The following is a 26,763-nucleotide window of genomic DNA, read 5'->3' as shown; positions in this document are numbered from 1 at the left end:
TTCCAGATTCAAGCTTCTGAAACACAAGTGCAATTGCTGTATCCCTTCTCAAAAACCAAGGCGGATTCCCAGTTGCATTCAATTATCGTAACTCCTTGATGCGCTTCCTGTATGAACTTTTTATACTAGTCTCAGTTAATTTATCAGCTTCCTCTGTTGCCCTCTTCCTCCTTCCCATCTTGCACCCTTCACCATATTAAACTGCTTGAATTTCTCAGCATTCTCTGGCTATAATATATTGTTTCCTGCATGTGTGGCTGTGTGATTACAGTGCCCTTTGCCTGGAACCCTCTCCTTTCTGGGCTCAGTAAATTTCTCTTCTAGGTTCAGCTTGAATGTTCCCTCTTGAGGAGTATTCTGGGATCCTCTCAGAATCTTCTTTCCCTCGTAATAGTCCTTACCAACATGATGCTGTGGCTGCTTGGGCCCTTTGTTAGATCAGCGGTTGGCAAACTTTTTGCAGAAAGGACTAGATAGTAAATATTTTTGGCTTTGTGGGTCATGTGATCCCTGTGAGGACTACTCAGTCATCTGGCGGTCAGAGGCAGGCATATACACTGGTTGAATCCTGGCTCAGTGCTCACCCTTTCTGTACCCCTCACCACATCACCAAATCATCTAAAGCTTGGTTTCCTCATCATTATAATGATAAAAATTACATAATGCCTGAAATGTGTGATGGTTTGAAAATTAGGGATAGTATATTAAAAGTAGAATGTAAAATGGCAGCACCTAGCACAAATGGGCACTGAATAAATACTACCTGCTGCTGTTTTTATTTATTCCCCCTACTGTTAGTCTCCCTTCGCCTCCCGCAGCTTTTTCAATATTTCTAAGAGTTATGGGGAGGAGTTAAGGTTTACAGGAACAACTCAATCATTCCGGTAGGTTATGTTCATACAGTGTGATCCAGCAACTTTAAGTCTTCTTTATATAACCTGCAAATACAGCCAAGTTAACTGCGTTTCTTTAGTCATCTTTTTCAAAATTAAAAAGTCATTACCAGGTAATATACAGTGCAGTGTGTTAACGTATGGACGTTCATTTGGAAACAGGGCAGGACACTCAATCACTTAGAACTCTAGCAGTATACTCCATACCTGGGACGCATACTAAGGAGTGATATCTGTTCTTAAAATACCTTGTTCCTACCGAAGTAAAAATTGCAGAATATCTTTTCATAGCACAGTCCTTGTACTTGGCAGGGAATTTCCTCTTTTGTTAAATAAGCAACCTGGTTAGCTAGAAAATGAAGGAATTTTGTAAACTGACTGTTTTCGTTTATTTGTTCTTTCTTTTTAGCAGTATTTTGAGCTGTGCAGGAAAAAAATGAGCTTAAGGGTAAATGACTTTAAAGCTCAAGGAATTGAAACTACTAGTGCTTGGCCTTGTGGTAGTTTGTTGACTTAATTTGAACAAGTTATTTCACCTCATACTCGACTTTACTCATCTTTTAAAACATTTTATAGGGTCCTTATGTCCAAGAACTTGTGTAGCTGTTCTTTAAAACATTCTGTAAAAAATAGTAAATTTATCTGGAATCCAAGTGCAGATAACATTCACTATTCAGTTCAGTCGCTCGGTCGTGTCCGACTCTGCGACCCCATGAACTGCAGCATGCCAGGCCTTCCTGTCCATCACCAACTCATGGAGTTCACCCAAATGCATGTCCATTGAGTCAGTGATGCCATCCAACCATCTCATCCTCTCATCCCCTTCTCCTCCTGCCCTCAATCTTTCCCATCATCAGGGTCTTTTCACATGAGTCAGCTCTTCACATCAGGTGGCCAAAGTATTGGAATTTCAGCTTCAGCATCAGTCCTTCCAATGTATATTCAGGACTGATTTCCTTTAGGATGAACTGGTTGGATCTCCTTGCAGTCCAAGGGACTCTCAAGAGTCTTCTCCAACACCACAGTTCAAAAGCATCAATTCTTTGGCGCTCAGCCTTCTTCATAGTCCAACTCTCACATCCATACTTGACCACAGGAAAAACCATAGCCTTGACTAGACGGACCTTTGTTGACAAAGTAATGTCTCTGCTTTTCATTATGCTGTTTAGGTTGGGCATAACTTTCCTTCCAAGGAGCAAGTGTCTTTTAATTTCATGGCTGCAATCACCATCTGCAGTGATTTTGGAGCCCAGAAAAATAAAGTCAGCCACTGTTTCCACTGTTTCGCCATCTATTTGCCATGAAGTGATGGGACTGGATGCCATGATCTTCGTTTTCTGAATGTTGAGCTTTAAGCCAACCTTTTCACTTTCCTCTTTCACCTTCATCAAGAGGCTCTTTAGTTCTTCACTTTCTGCCGTAAGGGTGGTGTCATCTGCATATCTGAAGTTATTGATATTTCTCCCAGCAATCTTGATTCCAGCCTGTGCTTCCTTCAGTCCAGCATTTCTCATGATGTACATTCACTATTATGTTTATCTTATTTTTATGAAGGGACACATAATAGTTAGAATGGGCTTGACTGTAAAAGCAGTTGGCAGGGCATGTCACGGATTTGATAGGTTGCAGCCCTTGTGCCACCTGGGTGATCAGCAGAGCTGTCTGGTGGTAATGACATTGTTGAGGGGCTGTCAAATGCTAGGGGCATCACGTCGTTGGAAATTATGTTAAGTGCATTATTGCCTGCAGTTTTCTGGAAATCAGTAATACGTCTAAAATATATAGCTTGCCAGTCAGGATTTTCCATGTTGTAGATTATCACCGTAGATAATTAATTTTTTTTTTTAAGAAAATTATTTCCAGTGAATTCCCTGGCAGTCCAGTAATGGTGAGGATTCCGCTTTCACGGAGCATATGGAGTGCTTTTTCCATTGTTGAAGACCCGGGTTTTATTCCTGGTTGGGGAACTAAGACCCCACAAGCCATGCAGTGTGGCAGAAAAAAAGTTTGCAGAACTTTAACATGGAATAGGATTTAGAAAAGGCAGAGGAACCAGAGATCAAACTGCCAACATCCACTGTATCATCGAAAAAACATGAGAGTTCCAAAAAATCTACTTCTGCTTTATTGATTATGCCAAAGCCTTTGACTGTGTGGATCACAACAAACTATGGAAAATTCTTAAAGAGATGGGAATACCAGACCACCTTACCTGCATCCTAAGAAATCTGTATGCAAGTCAAAAAGCAACAGTTAGAACTGGACATGGAACAACAGACTGGTTCCAAATTGGGAAAGGAGTACATCAAGGCTGTATATTGTCACCCTGCTTATTTAACTTACATGCAGAGTACATTATGCAAAATACCAGGCTGGATGAAGCACAGGCTGGAATCAAGATTGCAGGGAGAAATATCAATAACCTCAGATACACAGATAACATCATCCTTACGGCAGAAAGAGAAGAACTAAAGAGCCTCTTGATAAAAGTGAAAGAGGAGAGTGAAAAAGTTAAGTTAAAACTCAACATTCAGAAAAGTAAGATCATGGCGACTGGTCCCATCACTTCGTGGCAAATAGATGGGGAAACAGTGGAAACAGACACTTTATGTTTTTGAGCTCCAAAATCGCTGCAGATGTTGACTGCAGCCATGAAATTAAAAGACGCTTGCTCCTCGGAAGAAAAATTATGACCAACCTAGACAGCATATTAAAAAGCAGAGACGTTACTTTGCTGACAAAGGTCTGTCTAGTCAGGGCTATGGTTTTTCCAATAGTCATGTGTGGATGTGAGAGTTGGACTATAAAGAAAGCTGAGAACGGAAGAATTGCTTTTGAACTGTAGTGTTAGAGAAGACTCTTGAGAGTCCCTTGGACTGCAAGGAGATCCAACCAGTTCATCCTAAAGGAAATTAGTCCTAAATATACATTGGAAGGACTGATGCTGAAGCTGAATCTCCCAATACTTTGGCCACCTGATGTGAAGAGCTGACTCATTGGAAAAGACCCTGATGCTGGGAAAGATTGAAGGTGGGAGGAGAAGGGGGTGACAGGATGAGATGGTTGGATGGCATCACCAACTCGATGGACATGAGTTTGAGAAAGCTCTGAGAGTTAGTGATGGACAGGGCAGCCTGGTGTGCTGCAGTCCATGGGGTCGCAGAGTTGGACATAACTGAGCAGCTGAACTGAACTGAACTGAACCTAGCACAAATCTACTCCTACTATGCTATTGGCTGTGGGAATGGAAACTTAGCAGAGACCAAAGAGAGAGGACAATAGAGAGAGGGAATATGGATAGCTTCTCCAGCTGGAGCTGCCTGGTATTAGTCTCTTTCTGGCTGGAAAAGACTGAGAAGGTTGTTTCTCAAATCTCTCTTTCCCTCTCTTTTAGCTCCAGTCCAACATTTATATGATTATCTTCTCAAATTATCCATTAGATGTCTCATTGAGCCCTCAAATTCATGTTCAGAGGACAGTTTCCTTGTGGTTCCCTCCTCCACCCACCGTTTCACATTCTCTGGGAGGGCAGCTCCCCCATTGACCTGGCCCACATCCTGTCAGTCACTGGCCCTGTGGACTCTTCCTTCTGTATTTCTGGAAATGTGTCACTTCCTTCCAACTCCCACTTTGATCCTTCTCCTTTCTTAGCCTGAATTAACTGCAGAAGTGAATTCTCTTACCGGGTTTGCCCATATCCAGTCCAAGTCAGAGTGATCTTTCTAAAACACAAATTGGGTTATGTCATTTCCTTATTCTAACGGCCTCAGTGACTTACTCATTGCCTTCAGGTTTCCGTCCAAACTCTTTATAATTAGACCCCTGCCTTTTTGTTCAACCTCTCTAACCTCATCTATATGCTCTTTGCATTCCTGTTTTAAAAGCAGTTGTTTGTTCCCCTAGTTACTGGTCCATTCTTTCATTTGCTCATCAAACATTTTTTGGCCACCTGTATATATGGGTCAGGGGCTGTACTTAAGGATTGGGTGTGAGGCAATCAACTGCACCGGTCCTTAGACCTTTCACTGACCTTTCATACCATTAATCAGGATAGAATAGATTATGTTGCCTATCAGCCATGGGCTTTCAAAGGCTCTGCTCCACACAGGAGCTCTCTTCTGTTGAAGGGGCTTAGGCTTGTATCTGCACCAACTGGAACTCACCATGTTCTTGGACACTGTGACAGAGGAGGAGAGAGACTGCGTTGGCTTCTCCCTTTCTCAGCCCAAAAATGACACGTCTCTTCTGCTCATACTTCATTATGCGAAACTAGTCAAATGGTCCCACCTAACAGCAAAAGGAGGCTGGATACTGTAGGCAAGAGCAAGAAATATTTACTGAGCATTATGGTGTGTAGTCACTGAAATATAATCAGTCACCTGACTTCTTGTTGACCTTTGAATTTCTCAAGAGCTGGGGCTGTATCTGCCTTGCTTTGTATCCTAGGCACAGGGCCATATGGTAGGTTTCTGGTGGTTTTTGTTGTTGTTGAATGAGTGTCCTTTTTTTTCTCCAGATTTGTTTATTTTATTTTTGGTTCTGCTGGGTCTTGGTTGCTGCACAAGTTTTTCTCTAGTTGCTGTGTGTGGGCTCCTCGTTGTAGCTCTTATTGTGGAGCAGGGGGTCTGGGGCTGCAGCAGTTGTGGCTCCTGGGCTCCCAAGCACAGCCTCAGTAGTTGTGGTGCCGGGCTTAGTTGCTCTGTGGGATCTTTCCATATTGGGGGTGGAACCCGTGTCTCCTGTGTTGGCAGGTGGATCCTTTACCACCGAGCCACCAGGGAAGCCCCAAGTGTCCTTCTTTGGCAGGTGGATCCTTTACCACCGAGCCACCAGGGAAGCCCCAGGTGTCCTTTAACTTGAATTCAACTCAAATCACTTCTTTTAAGAAACTTTCCCTTACCACCCCCTACCGTCTCCTTGCAACCTGACTTTTCAGTCTGATTGTGATTTTCTCTGCATACCTCAACCAAAGCACTCCTCTCACTGTATTATATTCTTTTGGAAATTTGTATTAAGCAGTTTAAAACTTAAGAAATAAAACATTAAAAAAAAAAAAGAAATAAAACATTACTATTTTAGCTGCAGCCCTTTATGTATCTCTCTCCAGATCTATATTTTTTCACTGCACATTTGTCCCTAATCAACCCAGTGATTTCTTTCTGTGTCCTTGAGGATACTAAGTTGTCATGAATCCAAGAATTCATATATGGGTGGGTGTGTTCTGTGGGTTTGTTTATCCATTTCTGCCTGAATACCACTTGTCTCGATGCAGAGAGCTTCACAAAAGGTCTGGTACTTGGTTGGCCAGTTCCCCACTTTGATCTGCCTCAGAATTGCAGAGGTTCTAATCTACATCTCCAGTTCCTGGCTCCTTACAGTGCTTAATGAATATTTGTTGAATAAATGGCAATTTTTTTTTCCTTAGAGCGTCATTTTCAGAATCTTTTAGGAGCTTTGCCATTTAATCTCTTTTTAGATAATATGTATTTAAAAGTCAAGCTTCACAATAAGAATTTACTGAGCAAAACACCACTTACTGTAAGACAGGAAGAAGTAAAGTCTCTGGCGAAAATAAAGAATATTTTGTTTTCAGTTTTTGCAGTAAATTTTCAATGGGTTGTCAAGGAAACTTTCTGAGGAGAAGAACTATTTGCTGGTAATAGTGTTTGCTTTGAAGTATGACTACAAAGTAACGCGGCTGGCTTTCTCCAGCCTCAGTGTTGTATGTAGTCTTACCTCATAGAGTCGTGCTTTGAATGTAAAAAACAATCACACTGGCTAGATTTACTAGCTAATATTTCGCATTGATTGATATTTAGAAATTAAATTACTCTCTATGGTAGTTTCTTTTTCATTGCTTTAACTTTGAAATGTCCCTATAAAGTTCTTTCATTTCGACTGAAACCTAATTGGATGGCCCTAGTCAGCCTCTGAAGCAAATGATTAGATTTAGAATGGCTGGTAAACACTTTGCCAAGAAGTGGGAGAACTGTAGGAAGAAAGACTACATGTTATTTATATACCAAATCAGTGAAGGATTAACACATTTTTCTACTTTTCCTTCTGGAATCTCCCTTGCAGATTAAATAGATATGACATTATTTAAAGAGTTTTTGGAGGACTTTTTTTTTTTTTTTAACTTTTGGCTTGAATTAATAAATGTGTTTATATTTGGGTTTATTTTTTAATCAGAAATTTTTCGAAATGTATGATTGGCCACAGTTTTTGAGGAGAATGGGTATGGCAGTGATCCCCTTTTTCTTTAATGGGAGTGATTTTATATAATAATGAAACTAAGGATAGCCTTCCGGAAGGCCACTCCTCTGGAGTGTAGACTCTGAACAAGATAGTGGTGGCACTATTTAGGCTTTTAAAAAATTGGTGTGATTTGCATCCACCAGTCTCCTTTCTGTCTCTGTGTATTTACCTATTCTGCATATTTTATATAAATGGAATTATACATAATGTGACTTTTTTTTGAGTTTGGCTTTCACTTAACCATAATGTTGGCAAGGTTCATCCACTGCGTAACATTTATCAGAATGTTATTCCTCTTTATGACTGAAAACTAATCCTTTTATGTACATGCCACATTTTGTTTATCCACTCATGCGTTGATGGACATTTGAGTTATTTCTCCTGTTTGGTTATTATGAATAATACTGCCATGAGCACTTGTGTCTGAGGGTTAGAGTACCTGTTTTCAGTTCTTTGGGGTATGGTATATACCTGGGAATGGAATTGCTAGATCAGATGGTAATTTCATGTTTAACTTTTGGAGGAACCACCTGTTTTCTGCAGTGCCTAAACTGTTATATTCCTACCAGCAGTGTATGAAGATTCCAGTTCCTCTGCATCCTTGTCAGTACTTGTTATTTTAAAAACTATAACCATTGTAGTAGGTGTAAAGCGGTATCTCATGATGGGTTTACTTTGTACTTCTCTAGTGACTAATGATGTTGATCACATCTTTTCACATGCTTGTTGGCTCTTTGTATATCTTCTTTGGAGAAATGCTGTTGGTCGTTTTTCCCTTGAGTTTTAAGAGTTGCGTATATATTTTGGATATCGGACCCTTATCAGATAATTTCCAAGAATTTTCTCCCATTCTGTAGATCATCTTTTCACATTCTTGATAATGTCCTTTGATGCACAGAAGATTGTAATTTTGATGACGTCCAACTCATCCATTTTTTGTTTTGTATCTCAGGTTTTTGTTGTCATGTCTTAAGAATTTGGCCTATCTTAGCAAATCCAGGATCATTAAGCTTTACCCCTGTTTATAGATATAGCTCTTAGGTTTAGGTTGTTGGTCCATTTGGAGTTAATTTTTGTATATAATGTGAAGTAAGAGTCCAGTGAAGACTCTTATTTAAAAGCATAATTTCGTGAAACTGCCACATTGTACTTCCTTCCTTCCTCCCTTTCTCCTCCCATCCTCTCGTACTACCATTCTTCTTTTGGCCATGCTGCAAGGCTTGCAGAATCTTTGTTACCTGACCAGGGATTGAACCTGAGCCCTAACCACTGGGCCACCAGGGAATTCCCTCACTTTGTACTTTTAACATCCCTTGATTAAACATACATACGCACCAACCAAGAACTATTACAGATTTTCTTTTCTTTTTTTTTTTCTTTTGGCTGTTCCTGTGGCTCTTTTCCCCAACTAGGGATCAAACCTGCACCCCCTGCAGTGGAAGTGTCTTAACTACTGGACTGCCAGAGAAGTCCCAGTTTATATTGTTTTAAGTTATTCCGTGTTGTATTAATCAAAGCAGAGTTTATATACATTTTAAAAAATAGTGCTTGTAAATTTAAGACAGTATTTTCTCAGCCCATGGGCTATATAGTGGTGACTGTATACGGATTCATGGATTTCTCTCTTACAGCTTGTGATCCCCTCTCAGTTTGCAGATCACAGATTTTTAGAGCAGCATCAGGAGAATCTTATCATTCATGACAGGAGGAAAGGGATTAAAGATGAAGAAAAAGGTAGTTTCCAAGGGCTGATGTTGCAGAGAGCTTAAATGGGAGAGAGGAAATGACGGGAGGAGAGTTACCTGGCAGGGAGTCACGGGACCCATGAGGGCCAGAGAGGAACGAGTGATTTCTTTCAGGCAGCAAAGGTGACTGCAGAGTAGCAGGTGAGTGCTGGGGCACAGAAGGGCAGACGGAGGATATGGTTTGGAATAGGGCCTGAGGCTCAGAAGACATCACCAGAAAGAGATTGTTTAGGGAGCAGTTGAGGATTCCTTTAGTTCTAGAAATAATGCCAACCCAACTCCATCTCCAAATGAGGAGTAAAGCTAACTTTGTTTAACATCTGTCCTAGAGAGGGTTAAGGAAAAGGAACTAGGGAAGTCCTAGATTTTATTTTAACCATGCCTAGAATTCGGCTTAAGTTTGAATTAGTAACCTATGTTCTAGATCAATATTTTGTGTTTGTTTGGTTTCTTTTCACTTCATTTTTTAAAAAATTAATTTCATTGAAGTATAGTTGATTTACAGTGTTGTGTTAGTTTCTGCTGTACAGCAAAGTGGCTCAGTTACACGTATGTATATTCTTTTCCATTATGGTTTATCACAGGATACTGAATATAGTTCCTGTGCTCTACAGTAGGACGTTGTTGTTTCTCTACCCTATATATAATAGTTTGCATTTGCTAATCCCAATCTCCTGATCCTTCCCTCCAACACCAGTGACCCCCCACCCTCCCACAACCACACGTCTTTTTGCTACGTCTGTGAGTCTGTTTCTGATAGATTCATTTTTGTCATATTTTAAATTCCACATACAAGTATATCATATGGTATTTGTCTTCCTTTTTCTGACTTACTTCACGTAGTATGATAATCTTTGGGTCCATCCATGTCACACAAATGACATTATTTCATTCTTCTTTTAGGACTGAATAATACCGCACTGTCTGCGTGTATATGTGTACACACATGCACACACGCCCTGCGTCTTCTTTGTCCATTCCTCTGTTGATGGGCATTTAGGTTGCTTCCGTGTCTTGGCTAATGTAAATAGTGGTAATGTGAACATAAGGGTGCATGCGTCTTTTCGAGGTATAGTCTTGAGTATATGCCAAGAGTGGAATTGCTGGATAAGGAGCTGTTTTCCCTTGGAGAAAGCAGTGGCAACCCACTCCAGTGCTCTTGCCTGAAAAATCCCATGGACGGAGGACCCTGGTGGGTTGCACTCCATGGGGTTGCTGGGAGTTGGACTCGACTGAACGACTTCACTTTCACTTTTCACTTCCATGCATTGGAGAAGGATGGCAACCCACTCCAGTGCTCTTGCCTGGAGAATCCCAGGGACGGGGGAGCCTGGTGGGCTGCCATCTATGGGGTGGCACAGAGTTGAACACGACTGAAGTGACTTAGCAGCAGCAGCAGATACTGTTTTCTCTAGTGGCTGTCCTAATCTACATACCCACCAGTCGTATAGGAGAGTTCCCTTTTCTCCACATCCTCTTCAGCATTTAGTTATTTATTATTAAAATTTTTTCGGTTGCACTAGGTCTTTGTTGCTGCATTTAGTCTTTTCTCTAGTTGCAGAGCGTGGGGGCTCCTCTCGAGTTGTGGTGTGCAGACATCTCGTTGCAGTGACTTCTCTTGGTGCGGGGCACATGCTCTAGAGCACAGGGCTTCAGTAGTTGTGGCCACATGGGCTTAGTTGCTCCTTGGCATGTGGGATCTTCCTGGATCGGGGATCAGACCCAGGTCTCTTTACCACTGAGCCAGCAAGGAAGCCTTGTTTGTACTTTTTAGTAATGGCCATTAAGTGTCATTTCTTGATAAAAAGTTTCCTAGTAAAAGAATTCCAGTTTTACCTCAGGTGAAAGCATGACAACAAGAAATCTCCCTAGTCCTCATGTTGGTGAGAGCATTGGGTTCTCAGCGCTCGCTTAGAGCTTTGGGTCGTATGTAGTGTCAGCCTGTGGCCGTCAGATGGAGCGGGACCTGGGAGACACAGGAGTGAGAACCTTGGAGGGAAAGTTGGGACTGTGGGCCAGGGCCAGCTCTTCACAGTGCTCACAAGCTCATCAGTGCATCAAGGACAGTCTCAGTTTTGTTTTGTTTGTTTTGAGTGTTTTTGTCAGTTGCATGTTCAAAGGGCTAAAGAGAAAGAAACAAAGGAAAGGGTCGACAGGGCAAGTGACTGAGAATCTGCGGGATACACCTAATGGCCACTGGGTCAGATGCCCTTCTGCTGTCACTGGACAGATTGTCTGCTTTTCCAAACAGAAGTGGAAGCTACCTTAAAGTGATTTGGAGAGGTATCAACAAAGAATGGGTCCTAGGTACTTCTATTTGTGTGGCATTGAAACTCTGAATTTATATCAGTGTGGCTTTTTGAGTTTTAACGGCCCGCGTGACCTCTGACTTTCAGGTGCTACTTGTGAGCAGCAGTCGTCATCCAGACCGGTGGATCGTCCCTGGAGGGGGCATGGAGCCCGAGGAGGAGCCGGGCACCGCCGCAGTCCGTGAAGTCTGTGAGGAGGTACGCGCTGAGAATGATGTGGCTGCACCATGCGTCCATCACGGCCCTGTAGTTCTTTACTTTATCACCACTCCCTGTGTGAACAGACTCAGGGGCGCAGAGAAAAGGCGCTCAGCACTCACCTCATGCCTCCTTGATCAGAGAGGTGATGAGGTTGTGACATGGTGGTATTTACCAGGCTCTCTCTGCAAGGGGCGATCATAATAGTGACTGTGTGCAATTATACCAGGCAGTTCTCTCTGATTGCCCTTGGATCTCTGCCTGCTCTACCTCTGTTACCTGTGGCAGAAGATTGAGAATCAGATAGTTCATCAGCCCTAAGAAATAAGAGAAGGAGGCAGTATTTATACAAGCAACTTATTCTCGTTAACCTTTGCTTGAGGCGAAAGTAGTGTTAGTTCTCCTTTGCTTCCTGGGTCCTGGCAGTAGAGCAGTGGCTAAAGCAGAAGTTCAGTTTGCCAGAAGCTGTTAAAGGTGCAACTTGAGAGACAATAGTATCTTTTTTATTTGGTAACGTGATACCATATATGTTTTGAGTTCTTGGGCCATGCCCAGTGTATCTTACTGGATACTCTACAGTTAACAGTCAGAAGTCAGATCTTGGTGCTCTTACTTCAAGGGCTTATAGTTTTGTTGGTGAAACTGGTGAAATTGCAATTGCAATTCTAAACCAGGAGGAAGGAACTAGTGTTTCTCCACAGCCTCTTGTGGCAGCACCACACTCTGCTCTGCTTATGTTATCTTGTCTAAGAGTCCTGACTCAGTAATGTAATTTTTACCAGCCCCATGTACTTGCTTTGGCCACATAGTGCTTTTTATAGGTTCATTTCCTTGTTCCAGAAGGGACTTAAGACTGATTCTAAGAACATATAAAATAGAGCTTAGAAAAGGTCTGCGTTCTGCATTTCTTTTGGGTCTAGCCCTTGCCAAAGTCTTCTTAGACTAATTTCACTTTAGAATACCCAAGGAATTCTTTCCTTCTGAAGTCCTGCAGAGTTATGTTGGCTCATGACACTATTATTTTATTATATATTTGAGTATCTATAATTATATTGTAACCTCTGAGGACTAAGATTATGTTTCCTATTTTAAATCCTCCCTTCTTGTGCCTAGTACACAGCTGGGTGAATAGAACTTAATTAATACAAGCTTCTATGACAAATGGAACATAAAAATCCTGAAGAAATACCCAGATGGAAATCACCAGAGTTCTTTCTGGAGGATCTCAAAGGTTCAATTATTCAAATAAGTGTGGTAGGGTCAGCTGGTGGACCTAAGCTACATAGTTTAGATTTCAATCCAGTTGACTCCTGTGGGTTCCAAGGCACCCAAGGCAAAAGTGATGTTTGACAGAGTTATTGCAGCTCTTTAGATTGACAGGTTGTTGGAAGACCTGAAGTAGACTGATGGTTTTAGAATAGAGAGGAAGGAAAAAATTCCGAGACCTTGGGCAAACCTTGCAACTTGGTTTTAGAAGTTGTGGGGAGACAAGTTGACAGCTTTACCTCTGTAGAGCACATTTGGATTTGGCATCTTTCTCAGAAAAGTATCAGTTGCTACTCTGGTTGTTTTGAGTACCACGGTTGAAATGTCCCTCGGTTATACAAGTGCAACTAAGATGTCGAAAACTAGATGATTGCGGAAGGAAATGCAGTGAGGGAGTTGGAAAGGAAATACAGTGACCCTTTTGTTTCCTGGAAATTGCGTACCAGCCTTCAGCAGGTGGAGGAGGGGTAGAGTGGGGAGTAGAGTGGACTTGGGACACTAGGAGGTAAACAGTATAGCACAGGTAATTAAACTACGCTTTTCATATGTTCATCACTTACCCACCTCCTGTCTTGAAGGGAATCCCAAGCTCAAAATTAAACCCTGCCTGCCATTCTCAGCCCTGAAGAGTCCTGCTAGACCTTGAGCAAATTTTCCCCCTCCAGGGAAAAGAGTCGTACCATATCCTGTTCTTTACTCCAGCATTATTGAGAGGATAGAGAATAAGTGTGTTAGTCGCTCAGTTGTGTCCGACTCTTTGCAACACCATGGACTGTAGCCCACCAGGCTCCTCTGTCCATGCAGTTCTCCAGGCAAGAACTCTGGAGTGGGTAGCTATTCCCTTTTCCAGGGGACCTTTCTGATCTAGGGGTTGAACCCGGTATCCTGCATTGCAGGCAAATTCTTTACCATCTGAGCCACCAGGGAAGTCCATAAATAAAATAAAGTACCAAATAAATCAGATATTTGTACAAACAATATAAGAGAAATGTGTCATTACAGAGGCAAACATTTCACTGGCTTACATCAAAATAAAATGGGGGGGCCTGACTTTTCCAATTCTATGTCTGCTAACAGAGAATAAAACTTGAAATCAGTGAGGATGTAGGTAGATGTTTTTGATTGTTCTTGAAGGGTAGTTTTGTAAGCAGAAATCACTATTCAGGGATTTATTTAGTTTTCAAAATGTCATGACTTTATAAAAGCAGACATTCAAAAACTTAGTTCTTTCCTAATGCTTATACATCTGATGGCTGTATTATAAGCATAGGAGATTTTACTAGTCATTTTTAAGGGGCCTTTGAATAATACCTAGGCCAATTCATTGAAGACTTTCAGATGTTTCAGATTGCATTTATAGTAAATTTAATAAACCAGATTGATTTTTGAAGAACTTCAGTTGTCTGACTTTTAAAAAATGAAAGTGTTATGAGGCTCCTTATCAGTAATGTCATTAAACTTATAGCTAAGATGAATCTTAAATAGTGCCACAGTGCAGAGGTCCCCAACCTCTGGCATGTATGTAATGTCTGATAATCTGAGGTGGAGCTGATGTAATAATGATAGAAATAAAATGTATAATAAATGTAATGTTCTTAACATTGTTAACAATGTTCTTAATTCCAACCTGCCCCCCACCCCGCCAATTCCCCTACTCCTGGTTCATGGAAAATTGTCTTCCATTAAAACAGTCCCTGATGCCAAAAAGGTTGGGACCACTGCCATAGTGTACATAAATTTACTAAGATTTTCAACTTAAAATTCCCATTCAGAAATAAGGTATTCAATTATACAAGCCAAATCATTTTAAACATTACAAAATCATAAAATATGTCTGGCCTCCTTCACCTTGCCTGTTAAATGAGGCCAGGATTCAGAGTGTCCTGAAAGGAAAAGCTGGTCCAGTTACTATAACTCAGTCAGGACTGTCACTTCACTGGACTTCCCAGGTGGTTCAGTGGTTAAGACACTGAAGGGGACATGGCTTTGATCCCTGGTCAGGAAACTAGGATTCCACATGCCACTCGATGTGGACAAAAAACAGAAGGACTATAATTAAACAAAGATGCATGGTCATCATGCAGTCCACCTGGGTGGTGGTGGGTGTTGAGTGAGCCATCTGGAGTATCTGGCACACCAGCCTAATTTTGTGCTTCACCCTGAAGGTCTTCCTCCATGCAGTCTTTGTGATTCTGTCTTGTTCTCCCTGTGTGTTTCCATTGCAGTGTATTCCTAGCATCTTTTTTTTTTTTTTTTTTTGCCTCACCATGCAGCATGTGGGATCTTAGTTCCTTGACTAGGGATCGAACCTGTGCCCCTGCATTGGAAGACAGAGTCTTAACCACTGGACCACCGGGAAGACTGTATCCAGCATCATCTTTACCATGTTTTATTCATATCACTTGTCTAGTTGTCTTCTGTGCTAGACTTACATTCTGTGTAGCCAGATTCTGTTCCTTTTCAGTCACTGTTTAATCCCCAGTGCTTAACATATAACTAGTGCTCAAGAAAGGAAGTGCTACAGGTTTTGGGGTGACCACTAGAGCAGCCACATCAATGTGGTTGAGGTAGGCCCTTTTGGATTGCCAGGAGTAGACATGTATCTACAGGTCCCTCAGTTAATTGAGAGACAAGAATATGCCAGTATCACAGCCGCTGCCCCATCAGACTGTGCAGAGCTGGGAACTCAGGCCCTGATGCCCAGGCAGGCCTTCTCACAGTGGCTGGATGGACGGTGGGGACGCAGGGCAGCTCTCGGGCCTGGTCACCATGCCTCTCTTCCGCTGTGGAGGCACCACCTTTCTGAGCTCTTCTCAGCCTTGCCTTCTGCTTATCACTTTTTGTTTGGTGCTCTTCCTGCCTTGTGTGTCACTAACCTATCTGTTGACTCACTTTGTGTGTCTCACACTCAGCTTTCCTGAGAAGAGGACTTGATTGGTTACAATCTCCAGGCATAGTTGCCACATCACATCCATTCTAGCCATTTGAAGATGTTTGATTTCTTATTCCTCTTAACTGAGCTCAGAATGGCAAGGTCATGTGCTTTAAAAGCATTGCAGTCTGTGCTTAAGTACTGCCTGCAGCAACTGGACCAGCGGTTCTGTGTGTGTAATAATACATTTATTAACACAGGGAAATATTTGCAGCAAATTCCCTAGAGATTAAAGTAGGGTATGAATCAGTGTTTATGATAGAAAACCACTTAGTGAAGAATAAATATGTGTCTACTTGTATAGAAAGAACAATACCATTGCAGGTGCCAAGCTCTGTTTAAGCATTTGTTGCCTTGTTTTTTCACCATACCTGATGAGGTAGTAACTGTTATCATCTACATTTTATAGGTGAGAAAAAAGTGAGATTGAGTAATTTGTGCAAACTAACTGTGCCCAGCTAGATGTGCTCAACGTGAAATTTGAATCCAAAACATCTAGTCTTAGCACCCATACTCATAATGCCTAGAAAGAATGTCCACCAGGTGTTCACAGTGGTTATCATTGGGTTAGCTCTTAGATTATCAAGTTTTCTGCATTAAACATATACTTGTTCCTAGGAAAACTTTCTGAATAAACGTGAATGTAATGAGGTTATTAAGTCAGTCTAAACTCAACCTGCTCTGAAACTTGGTTCAACCCAGCTTAAAATTTTTAGCATATTGCCTGAATCTCAGAAACAGATCAATCTGTAGCACTTGAATCATTACCAGTCACCACATTTAAAGAACTGAACTCTTCCCTTGTGGAAACTTGCCTTCATTTTTCAGTTGTTTTTAAAGTCCTGCTAGAGTGATCCCTCAAAGGGTTGGAAGGACGAGGCTTTCTCCCAGGGCTGGCCACGGGCCTTGGTCACAGTGCATCTCTAGCAGAGGCTTGTATGAGCCAGCCATGTGATGCTCTCTCTGGAATAAAAAGGAAAAGCAGTTCTTTGTGTGGTTTTCAGAGCTATTCTTTCTTGTTAATTCAATGGGAAAGGTAAAACTGCTGGCTGACAGGGAAGAAAGAGAAGCTGGATCTGAAACTGTTCTGTCTTCTGTGCAGCTGTTAAATTTCCATCTCTTTCACCCATTGTCACCTCAGCCAAACCAAGAGTGTTACCACAAAGATATAGAACATCTGAAAACAGAAACGGAAAAGTTATGTGCATAGCTGCAGCTGTATTCTCTTCAAGGGTGACAAAGATGGGTACCTTCTGCCTTTAGAGAAATGTAGCCGGCGATAACGGAGAGTTAGGTCAAATGCCAGTTCCTTCTGTCTGCTGCCTCATGTCTGGGCAAGGCCCATATCCATCTCCATTTCTAGCATATAATCTATAAAGTTTCTGTAGGTAGCCTGATAATTAACCTTTGGCACAGACCTAGCTTAAAAAAAAAACAAAACCTGTTCCTGACCTCATCGGCTGTGTCCCTACACCTCACTTCTCCTCTGCGCCTTCAGGCTCTGGCCATCTGTTGTGCTGCCACATAAACGCACCATCATGGAGAGTTCTTAGTGTCAGTGATGTCACTTTAAACTTTCTTGTACCTTGCTGCCCTTCTTCAGGTTTTTGTTTTTGTCTGTGCTGCCCGTGCAGCTTGTGATATGTTAGTTCCCCAGCCAGGGATCGAACCCATACCTCCTACACTGAATGTACGGTTTTAACCCCTGGATCGCCAGGATAGAATTCCCTCAAATTTTTGATACGCTGTCTTATATAAACGTTTCACAGCATATTTGATTTTATTCACCTTCATTCAAGATAGTTTTTTGAACATCTGTTGCTAAGTCACTTCAGTCATGTCCAACTCTGTGCGACCCCATAGATGGCAGCCCACCAGGCTCCTCTGTCCCTGGGATTCTCCAGGCAAGAACACTGGAGTGGGTTGCCATTTCCTTCCCCAATGCATGAAAGTGAAAAGTCAAAGTGAAGTCGCTCAGTCATGTCTGATTCTTTGTGACCCCATGGACTGAAGCCTACCAGGCTCCTCCATCCATGGGATTTTCCAGGCAAATGTGCTGGAGTGGGGTGCCATTGCCTTCTCCATTTGAACATCTAGATGTCTTAATATGGTACCAAGGATCATGGTTGCAAAGCTGTTTCTTGATTATCTCAGCCTTACTTAAGTCAAACCCATCAAGAATTTATCATAATCCTTCTTGATCTCGTTTTATTTTCAGATAAAAACATGGAAAGTGAAACAGTGAACTTTAAGAATCTGTGTCTTTTTATCCTAATTCCTGTACTATGTGTTCCCTGTCCTTCCAAAAAAAAAAGGTTGTATGATCTTACATATGTAACATAGCAACCAGAAGGCTCCCTATGGTATCTCAGAACTGTTTGATAGAGAAGCAGTGTTTCGTGTCTTTTGTTATATACAAGTAGAACATTTGAAAAGCCTGTGACTACTGGGGAATAATTTGAAACACTGTTTTTTCAACTTTTATTAGCTCACAGTGTTTGACTCTGTGGAGTGGAGAGAAAAGTGAAGGCTCTGTATGACTGTGCTGTGTTTTCATCTCTACTTTCTGGCCCCAGCCTAAACAGTTGTGAAGGGAAAGTGGGCATATGGTATCATAGAATCTATTAGGGAAATAACTTTAATCTTTAAAAAAATGTCAGGACTTTAACCATAAAATATGTATCATAACATATTAAGAATACTTTCAGTCATTTCAGCATGGTAAATAAAACAGGGTAAAGGGATCTCTAGCTCATAAGCCCATAGGGAAGCAGACAGGTGGTTGACGGTGGGTGTGGCTCTCATACAGTGGGGAGAGCCTACCCTAGGCCAGAGGCAGCTTCTGTCAGGCCCAGCCAGTAGTTCTCATGTGGCGATTAAGACCCAGTGTGACTGCTATTTTAAGAGAAGCATGAAAACTGGATAGTGAGATGTCCTGATCTTTCAATGTAGACAACTAATTTTTAAAAATTGTTTTTAAAATGTTGTAATCAAATAGTATATGCATAGTAGATTAAAACCACAGTAGTAGTACTAAAAGGCTTATAATGGAAAACAACCAAAAGACATGTTCTTAATTAGGTGTATGATGTGTGTTACAGATTTTTACTTTATTTTGAACTGTAAACTGGTAAGCCTCCAAACTTTTGGAAGAAGATAGTTTTATTTTTTAGTCTCCTACATGATGGCAACCCACTCCACTAATCTTACCTGGAAAATCCCATGGACAGAGGAGCCTGGCAGGCTATAGTTCATGGGGTCACAAAGAGTTGGACACAACTGAGTGACTAAACAATAGGAACAACAACATGATGAATGAAGGCAAATAAAGGTTTTTAACCTTGGACCTATTGGGTTGTTTAATAGAAGTGTCAACACGAGAAACTATATCCAGATGTAAGTTACTATAAATCTCAAGAGCGATCACAAACCAACCCTGTTTATTTGTTGAAAACCAGGCTTTATTTAGATAGCATTTTCTGAATTTCTATTACTTAATTTTTAAGGAACTTCAAATCACATGAATATGAGTTACTAATAATAATGTTCTGTGTGCTATGTTTAGTCGCTCAGTTGTGTCTGACTCTTTGCAACCCCATGGACTGTAGCCTGCCAGGCTCCCCTCTCCATGGGATTCTCCAGGCAAGAACACTGGAATGGGTTGGCATGCCCTCTTCCAGGAGATCTTCCCAACCCAGGGATCAAACCCAGGTCTCCCACATTGCAAGCAGATTCTTTACCATCTGAGCTACCAGGGAAGCCCAAGAATACCGGAGTGGGTAGCCTGTCTCTTCTCCGGGAGAACTTCCCAATAATAATGTACTTGTATGGCTATGTGCTATGTGCGCTAAGTCACCTCAGTCGTGTCTCTTTGTGACCCTATAGACTGTAGCCGACCAGGCTCCTCTGTCCATGGGATTCTCCAGGCAAGAATACTGGAGTGGATTGCCATGCCCTCCTCCAGTGTGTGGCTATGTGCACCTATAGATTTATCTTCAAAACTGATTTAAGGGAATTCCCTGGCAGTCCAGTGGTTCAGATACCACAATTCCACTGCAGAGGGCCGAGGTTCAATCCCTGGTCTGGGAGCTAGGATCCCACAAGCCATGTGGACAAAAACAAATAAATAGATAAAAAAAATAGCAAAAGATCTTTCTATATGTTTGAAATTTTTCAAAATAAAAAGTTGGGAAGAAAGTAGACATATATATCATTTGCCAGTTATACTCAGAAGCTTCAGGAGGAAACCATGAAGTACAACAATATGATGGATGTCACTTTCCCCAAGAAAATATATGTTTTTATAAGTACTACTATGTCTTTGTTTTTACTTTGTAAGAAGGTAGTTATTTTTAGCTTCTTTGTCAAAGCATTACAAAATGTAAGAATCATGTCTATTAATGCATTGTATATAATTATCTTATTCTTATAATTTATTCTTCTCCAAGAATTTAGTGGAAAATGTGGTTCAGTGATAAAACATTTCAGGGAAGCCTTTGTTCACCTGACATGTGCATACGTGTTTGTGTTTGGGAACATATTTATTCTGCCCTCCTAGAAAATCATACACACAAGAGTATAGCGAAAGAAGTTAAGAGCTTTTCCTTAGAAAAAATCATTTAGAATGTAGAAAACGAACAGAGAAAACATACCATGTCTTAGATGGAAGCTGGGGTGAGGCCGTTTTATGTTAGAGGGCAGATTGAATCCCGCAGATCTCTGGCAAAGGCCCTCAAGTAAATCCGTATTGAATCTCCTGTTTCTGGCAGCTGAGAACTTAGAAAGGGCCTTTCCTCTCAGTTACAGTTCAGGGATGAAAGGAGACCTTGGCATAGACACCGCCTCCAGTGGAGGGCTTGGCTGAGGCAGCTGTGATAATCCCTCTGCTCCGTTTTTGCTCTGTGCTCACATGATCAGGAGTTGAATTCAGCTCTGGCCCCAGAGCAAGGAAGGGCTCTCTCTCCTTTCAGAGGAGGGCGCCTCTCTACTCCCAGGCAGCTAAGAAATAGTAAATGGCTACTCCTAGGTTACTTCCATCATGATTTCTGGAGTCAGCCTTAAAACGGTTGAGAATTTTTAGTGACTGTCAGTTTGGCATTTGTAAAGCTATTTAATAGATACTCTTGACTTTATGAAAATTGATTCAATATTACATTTTTTTGTTAGTGACTGTGTTAAATACACAGATGCTTCTGACTAGGAATTTCCATTAGAATGATTTGTAGACATTTTAATCTTAAGAATAGAAACAGTATAATCTGAAGCGGACTCTTGGTATGGGGCTTTTAAGTGCACCCTCTTGCATTCTGTGGTGCTATTAGTGTAGCCAGTTTACTTGATTTAGTAATTGAGCTTGGTGACCACTTCAGCTTCCCACTTTTCTAATTTTAAAAGTAATACGTGTTCCTAGCAGAAAGAAAAACCTGTAAGTACAAAAATGACAGTATGTTACTGTAGTTCTGTGGCTGATTTTTTTTTTCTCCAACTGTTTAACTATGAAATTTTACATACATGTAAATTGATCCTTTTGAACTGTGGTGTTGGAGAAGACGCTTGAGAGTCCCTTGGACTGCAAGGAGATCCAACCAGTCCATCCTAAAGGAGACCAGTCCTGGGTGTTCATTGGAAGGACTGATGCTAAAGCTGAAACTCCAATACTTTGGCCACCTCATGTGAAGAGTTGACTCATTAGAAAAGACCCTGATGCTGGGAGGGATTGGGGGCAGGAGGAGAAGGGGACGACAGAGGATGAGATGGCTGGATGGCATCACTGACTCGATGGACATGAGTCTCAGTGAACTCCAGGAGTTGATGATGGACAGGGAGGCCTGGCGTGCTGCGATTCATGGGGTCACAAAGAGTCGGACACGACTGAGCGACTGAATTGAACTGAACTGAAGTATAATTTTAAAATAGTGAAACAAACAATGTATCCCTTCTTCTAGATATAATATCTGTTGACTTGTTGCATATTTGCCTTACCTCTCTGTGTTTATATCCACACCCTTTTTTGACTATGCCATTTGAAAGTAAATTGTAGCTGTCATGGCACATTACCTCAAAATTCTGTTCTTTCTTCAGCATGAATCTCTTTAAGGCCAGTCCCTTACATTACTACATACCATTGTTGCACCTGAGATTCATAATAACTCCATAATGTCATCGAATATTTACTCCATATTTGAATGTCCCCAGTTATCATGAAATATCTATTACACCTGTTTGTTTTCTCACACATTGCAGTTGGTGGTATGCCTTTTCAGGCTCTATGCTATGATAGAGATATATTTATACCATAAATAAAATCATACACTAAGCCTTTCCACACCCTGCTGACCGTAATGGTGACTTTTTAACAGTCTAGTGACGTTGTCTAATAGACTGTCGCACATTCTAGTTTTGTTTGATCATTTCTTTCAGGTGTCTTTTAATTTATTTCCTTTTCTTCTGTATTTCCAGCAACTTACTTAGAGCAGTGTTATCTGGTAAAATTTTCTGAAGTGATCCATATCTGCAGTGTTTGGTGTGGTAGCACTAGCCATATATGTCTTTGTAAACCAATAACAATTAAAATTCAATTCCTTAGTCACATACACATTTCAAGTTCAGTAGCTACATGTGGATCGTGGCCACCATGTTGAATAGCACACAGATAGAGGCTTGATGAGATTGAGGAGAAGCATTTTTGACGAGTTGCCACATAGGTGATATCATGTGCTTCCTTGTACTTAAAGTCAGGAGGCACATCGTATCAGGCTGCCTTGCCATTAATGATAAAATGTTTGATCAGGTAATAATTGACAGTTTATCGTAGAAGTAGATTTCTCCTTATGCAGCAAAACTGGTAAGTAATCTATTGAACAATTCTTCCAGGCTATATGAATGTCCTCTGTCTCCCAACAGCCCAACAGTCTTTAAGATAATAGTTTTAGCATCTACTGCTGAACCTTGGAGAAGGCAATGGCACCCACTCCAGTGCTCTTGCCTGGAGAATCCCATGGAGGGAGGAGACTGGTGGGCTGCAGTCCATGGGGTCTCGAAGAGTCGGACACGACTGAGCGACTTCACTTTGACTTTTCACTTTCCTGCATTGGAGAAGGAAATAGCAACCCACTCCAGTGTTCTTGCCTGGAGAATCCCAGGGACGGGGGAGCCTGGTGGGCTGCCGTCTATGGGGTTGCAGAGTTGGACACGACTGAAACGACTTAGCAGCAGCAGCAACTGAACCTTACCAAATCAGATATTATAGCAGAGACTGAAGAACAGTGGTTTTCTAATTCTTTTTTTCCTAAGATGAAATTCTTCTTTAAAGGAAAGTTCTCTTCTTCCTCCCTCCCCCCTTTTTCCTTATTTTAAATAACCCCACTGAACTAATAGATTTTCCTATTTTTTTCCCATTATATTACAAGCAGTTACTGTCTTTATTCTCTTTGATTTAATTATCGCAAATTTGACCAGTGTGTGCCCTTTCAGGTAGCCCCCTGTGTACTTTGGACACGGCCCTTCATCGTGTGAGCACTTCTTGCCCTGTAATGCAATAAGGTATTCCGGGCTCACCTTTTTGTTGTTGTTGTTTGTTGTTTGGGGGATTTTAAATTCTGTTTTGTTTTTTATTCTTCCAGGCTCACTTTGAATTTTCCTGTCCCAGACTTGTCAGCCATTTCTCCAGAGAATTCCCTTCTAGTGGAGAATGTTCTTTAGAAACCAGGGTTACGGTGCTGGGTGTGTTCACTGCTACTAGGGTGTCATTGCTGCTAGGCTCCTTTAGTAGATAGTAATAAAAAAAATTTTTAAAGAATAATTTACATTTCAAATTTAACAACTTTTTTCTTAATATTTGTGATCTTTTCCCTTAAGATACTGTTTCTTAACAGCATTCTGATAACATTGTTATTGGTTTCTAATAACATTATTTGCTTTATCATATTATAAATAATGTGACTATCAGTCACATTATTGATATTATTAGGAGAAGCTTTATAGAGACAGAATTCTAGGCTGTATAATGTGAACCTTCTGGTTTCAGGAAGAGTACTGGGATGGGTAGAATAGAATAGCTCTTGGTACATTTTGGATTATTTAGGAGTTGACTCTGTTGATTTGATTCGGTGGTAAATGAATGACAAGACCATTCATAAAGACCATATTAAAGAGGAAGTAATTGGCACCAGCAAGAGAGTGTTACTTATTTTTTCTTTGTAAACCTAGATTATAGTTTGATTTACAGTGTACCTAATGTACTTTACCCTGTTTTGGGGAACCACTTTCAGACATAGAAGTAGTAAAATGAGTTAAGAAACATAACCTAAGAACTGGGTAGGGAGGTTTTCATGTTGCTTCTGTGTAATCTTTGGCCTGTGCTGCTCTTGCTGCTAAGTCGCTTCAGTTGTGTCCGACTGTGCGACCCCATAGATGGCAGCCCACCAGGCTCCGCCGTCCCTGGGGTTATCCAGGCAAGAGTACTGGAGTGGGTTGCCATTTCCTTCTCCAATGCACGAAAGTGAAAAGTCAAAGTGAAGTCGCTCAGTCGTGTTCGACTACTAGCAACCCCATGGACTGCAGCCTACGAGGCTCCTCTGCCCATGGGATTTGCCAGGCAGGAGTACTGGAGTGGGGTGCCGTTGTCTTCTCCGTCTCTGGCCTGTAGGTGCCCTTTATTGTGTGGGTTAGTGTAGGCATTATATGGGTGGCCCCTTATATGGACAGGTAACCATTTTCTAACTCTCTTTGTACATTTGCAAATGACTGCTTAAATCGGAGTGGTTCTCAACCTTGTCAGGCTCAACACTTCCTTTCTATAGTAGATAAGTATTTTCCTACCTATGTATGCTTGTGTGTGTGTGTGTGTGTGTGTGTGTGTGTGTGTGTATCTCCTCTATTAATGTTCACAGACTAGAAAGGAATTGAATTCTAGGCTCAAATAGTTAAAATGAGATTTCCCACCCACAAAATTGTGTGGCAAGACTTTGAAAAGTCATGTAGGGCAGCTCTTGGGCGAGATCAGTCTTCCTATTATGGGGCATCTAGCTTTCCTGCTTTCTTCCTGTTGGTGCCACCTGTTCTCATCCATCACTGTGACAAGCAAAAACGCCCTCATTCGTCTCCATAGCGCCCCCGAGGGCCGTTACGCTTGTGGAGGAGCTCTTACTTTGAATGGTCTGGAGGTTCTTTTGTCCCTGCCACTCCCAGATGCTAGTTTCTTACTCTTCCTTAATTGGTAACTGTTGGTCAGGCTCTCACTATCAGTCTGGTTAGGTTTGGGACTGGTGTCCTGAACACCACAGATGGAGTAAAGGGGAAAAACAGGCTGTGGACATAGCAGGATGGCAGAGGGCCTTGACAGCCTGGTAGAGAGGCATTCAAAGTTGAGGAGGTTACAGGACCTGGGTACCTTGGTGAGCATGGAGTGCGGCTCAGTGATGTGAACTCCTGGAACAGAGACGAAGAAACTGACTGTTATTCTTCCCTTGGCTTTCCTACTTCTTAGTAGAGAGGAAATAATAATGAGTGGGGGAAAAATACATCTTGCTGGTCATCAAATAAGTGCAGATTAAAATAAGCCAGAAAAAGAATTAAAATAACCCAGTATCTTGATCTTATCAAGTTAGACAAGATTTTAAAATTTTATTCTATTGATGATGATTAAGGAATAGGCAGTATGTTTTAAGAGTCTTAAAAATGTCTGTCTGTACTATTTGGGAACTGTACACCAATCATTCCAGCTGCTTTCCATTTCAGGACATGCCACAGATCTGACAGTGCATATGGTTCTCTCCAGCTGGAGAACCTGCCCTGTCCCCTTGCTACCTGGGCACATCTCTGAGTTTTCTGCTCAGCTACTACATTTTATGAATGCTTGCATGACTTTTATAAATGTTTTTTCCATTATAAGTTTTAAGTATATTTTCCCCATATATTCTCAATGTGGACATTTTGAAAAACAGAAAAATAAAAAGAACAAAATTGTAAATGTTCATATTCCCTGTTAGTAACATTTTGGTGTATTTTCTGTCAGCTTTCCTACTTGATTATAGGCTTCTCAGTGTTATCCTCAAATATCAAACGTGAAAGTGAACTGGAAGGTTTAAAATATTTTTTTAATTAAAAAAGTTTTCTAACTTTTCTCTTCTTTGTCATTTTTGGTTATCCCAGCCCTTCTTCTTCTTCTCGTGCCACAGGCTTGGAAGCCTTGACCAAGTCTTACAACTTTCTGTGCCTCTTGGCGTATACCTGAGCCAAGCATGTTGACTTCTAAATATATGTAAAGGAATGCTTATAATAGCAAAAACTGGAGACAGTCTAAATGTCCATCAGTAGGAGAATGATTATATCAGTCATGGCAGTTTGTATTATGTATTATCCAGCAGCAGGTTAAAGAAGATAAAGGAAATCTGTATATCCCAACTTGGAAAGTCCTCTGAGATGCTTAGTTAAATGAAATTTTAGTTACCTTGGGGCGGGGACTTCCCTGACCATCCAGTGGTTGGGACTCCATGCTTCCATTGCAGGGAGCATGGGTTTGATCCCTGGTCAGGAAGTCCTACATGCTGTGTGGTGTGGCAAAAAAATAAATAAAGTCACTGGAGAGGGGATGATCATATAAGAAAATAAATAACTGTTGGGGAAGGAAGTTGAACTAGGGGGAAGCCCCTGGAAATTTTCTTTTATCTAACTCTCTCGCTTTCTTTTTTTTTTTTAGTTTTAGTTTTTTTTTACAACCCCGGAATCTGGGGAGAAATGTGGACAGATCAAGTAGTTGTAAAAGTCAGTATTTAAAGTGCTTAATGGCATAGCCATGATCCCCCAAGGAATTCTAAGGGGATATATCTGGGTTCAGAAAGATTAAAGTTAGAACTGCTAAAATTTTGTTCTGTATTGTCTTCTCTTTAAGTCCAAGGAAATGAAAGCAAATCCATCTCTGGGGGGCAGATGGCAAGGCTTCAGTTACATTTTTTGTTTTTATTTTCACTTTTTTTGTGTGTGTGTGATTTTATTTTATTTTATTTTTTTTAATTTTATTTTATTTTTAAACTTTACAATATTGTATTAATTTTGCCAAATATCGAAATGAATCCGCCACTGGTATACATGTATTCCCCATCCTGAACCCTCCTCCCTCCCCATACCATCCCTCGGGGTTGTCCCAGTGTGCCAGCCCCAAG

The 26,763-nt window shown here is 41.2% G+C and overlaps 1 protein-coding gene across 2 annotated transcripts in view; it reads left to right on the top strand.

The window, feature by feature from the left end:
- NUDT3 (nudix hydrolase 3) overlaps positions 1–26,763 on the top strand; it is a 123,307-nt gene that overhangs the window by 58,215 nt on the left and 38,329 nt on the right. For both annotated transcript variants that reach the window (XM_061397958.1, XM_061397959.1), the window contains exon 2: positions 11,293–11,403. In XM_061397958.1, coding sequence (XP_061253942.1) covers positions 11,293–11,403 — 111 coding nt within the window. The remainder of the gene's footprint in view (positions 1–11,292; positions 11,404–26,763) is intronic.

Source organism: Bos javanicus, chromosome 23 (genome assembly GCF_032452875.1).
Source record: "Bos javanicus breed banteng chromosome 23, ARS-OSU_banteng_1.0, whole genome shotgun sequence".
In the NCBI taxonomy this organism is placed as follows: Eukaryota; Metazoa; Chordata; class Mammalia; order Artiodactyla; family Bovidae; genus Bos; species Bos javanicus.
Note: the sequence above shows the minus strand (reverse complement) of the source record. Positions and strands in the feature narration are given on the sequence as shown.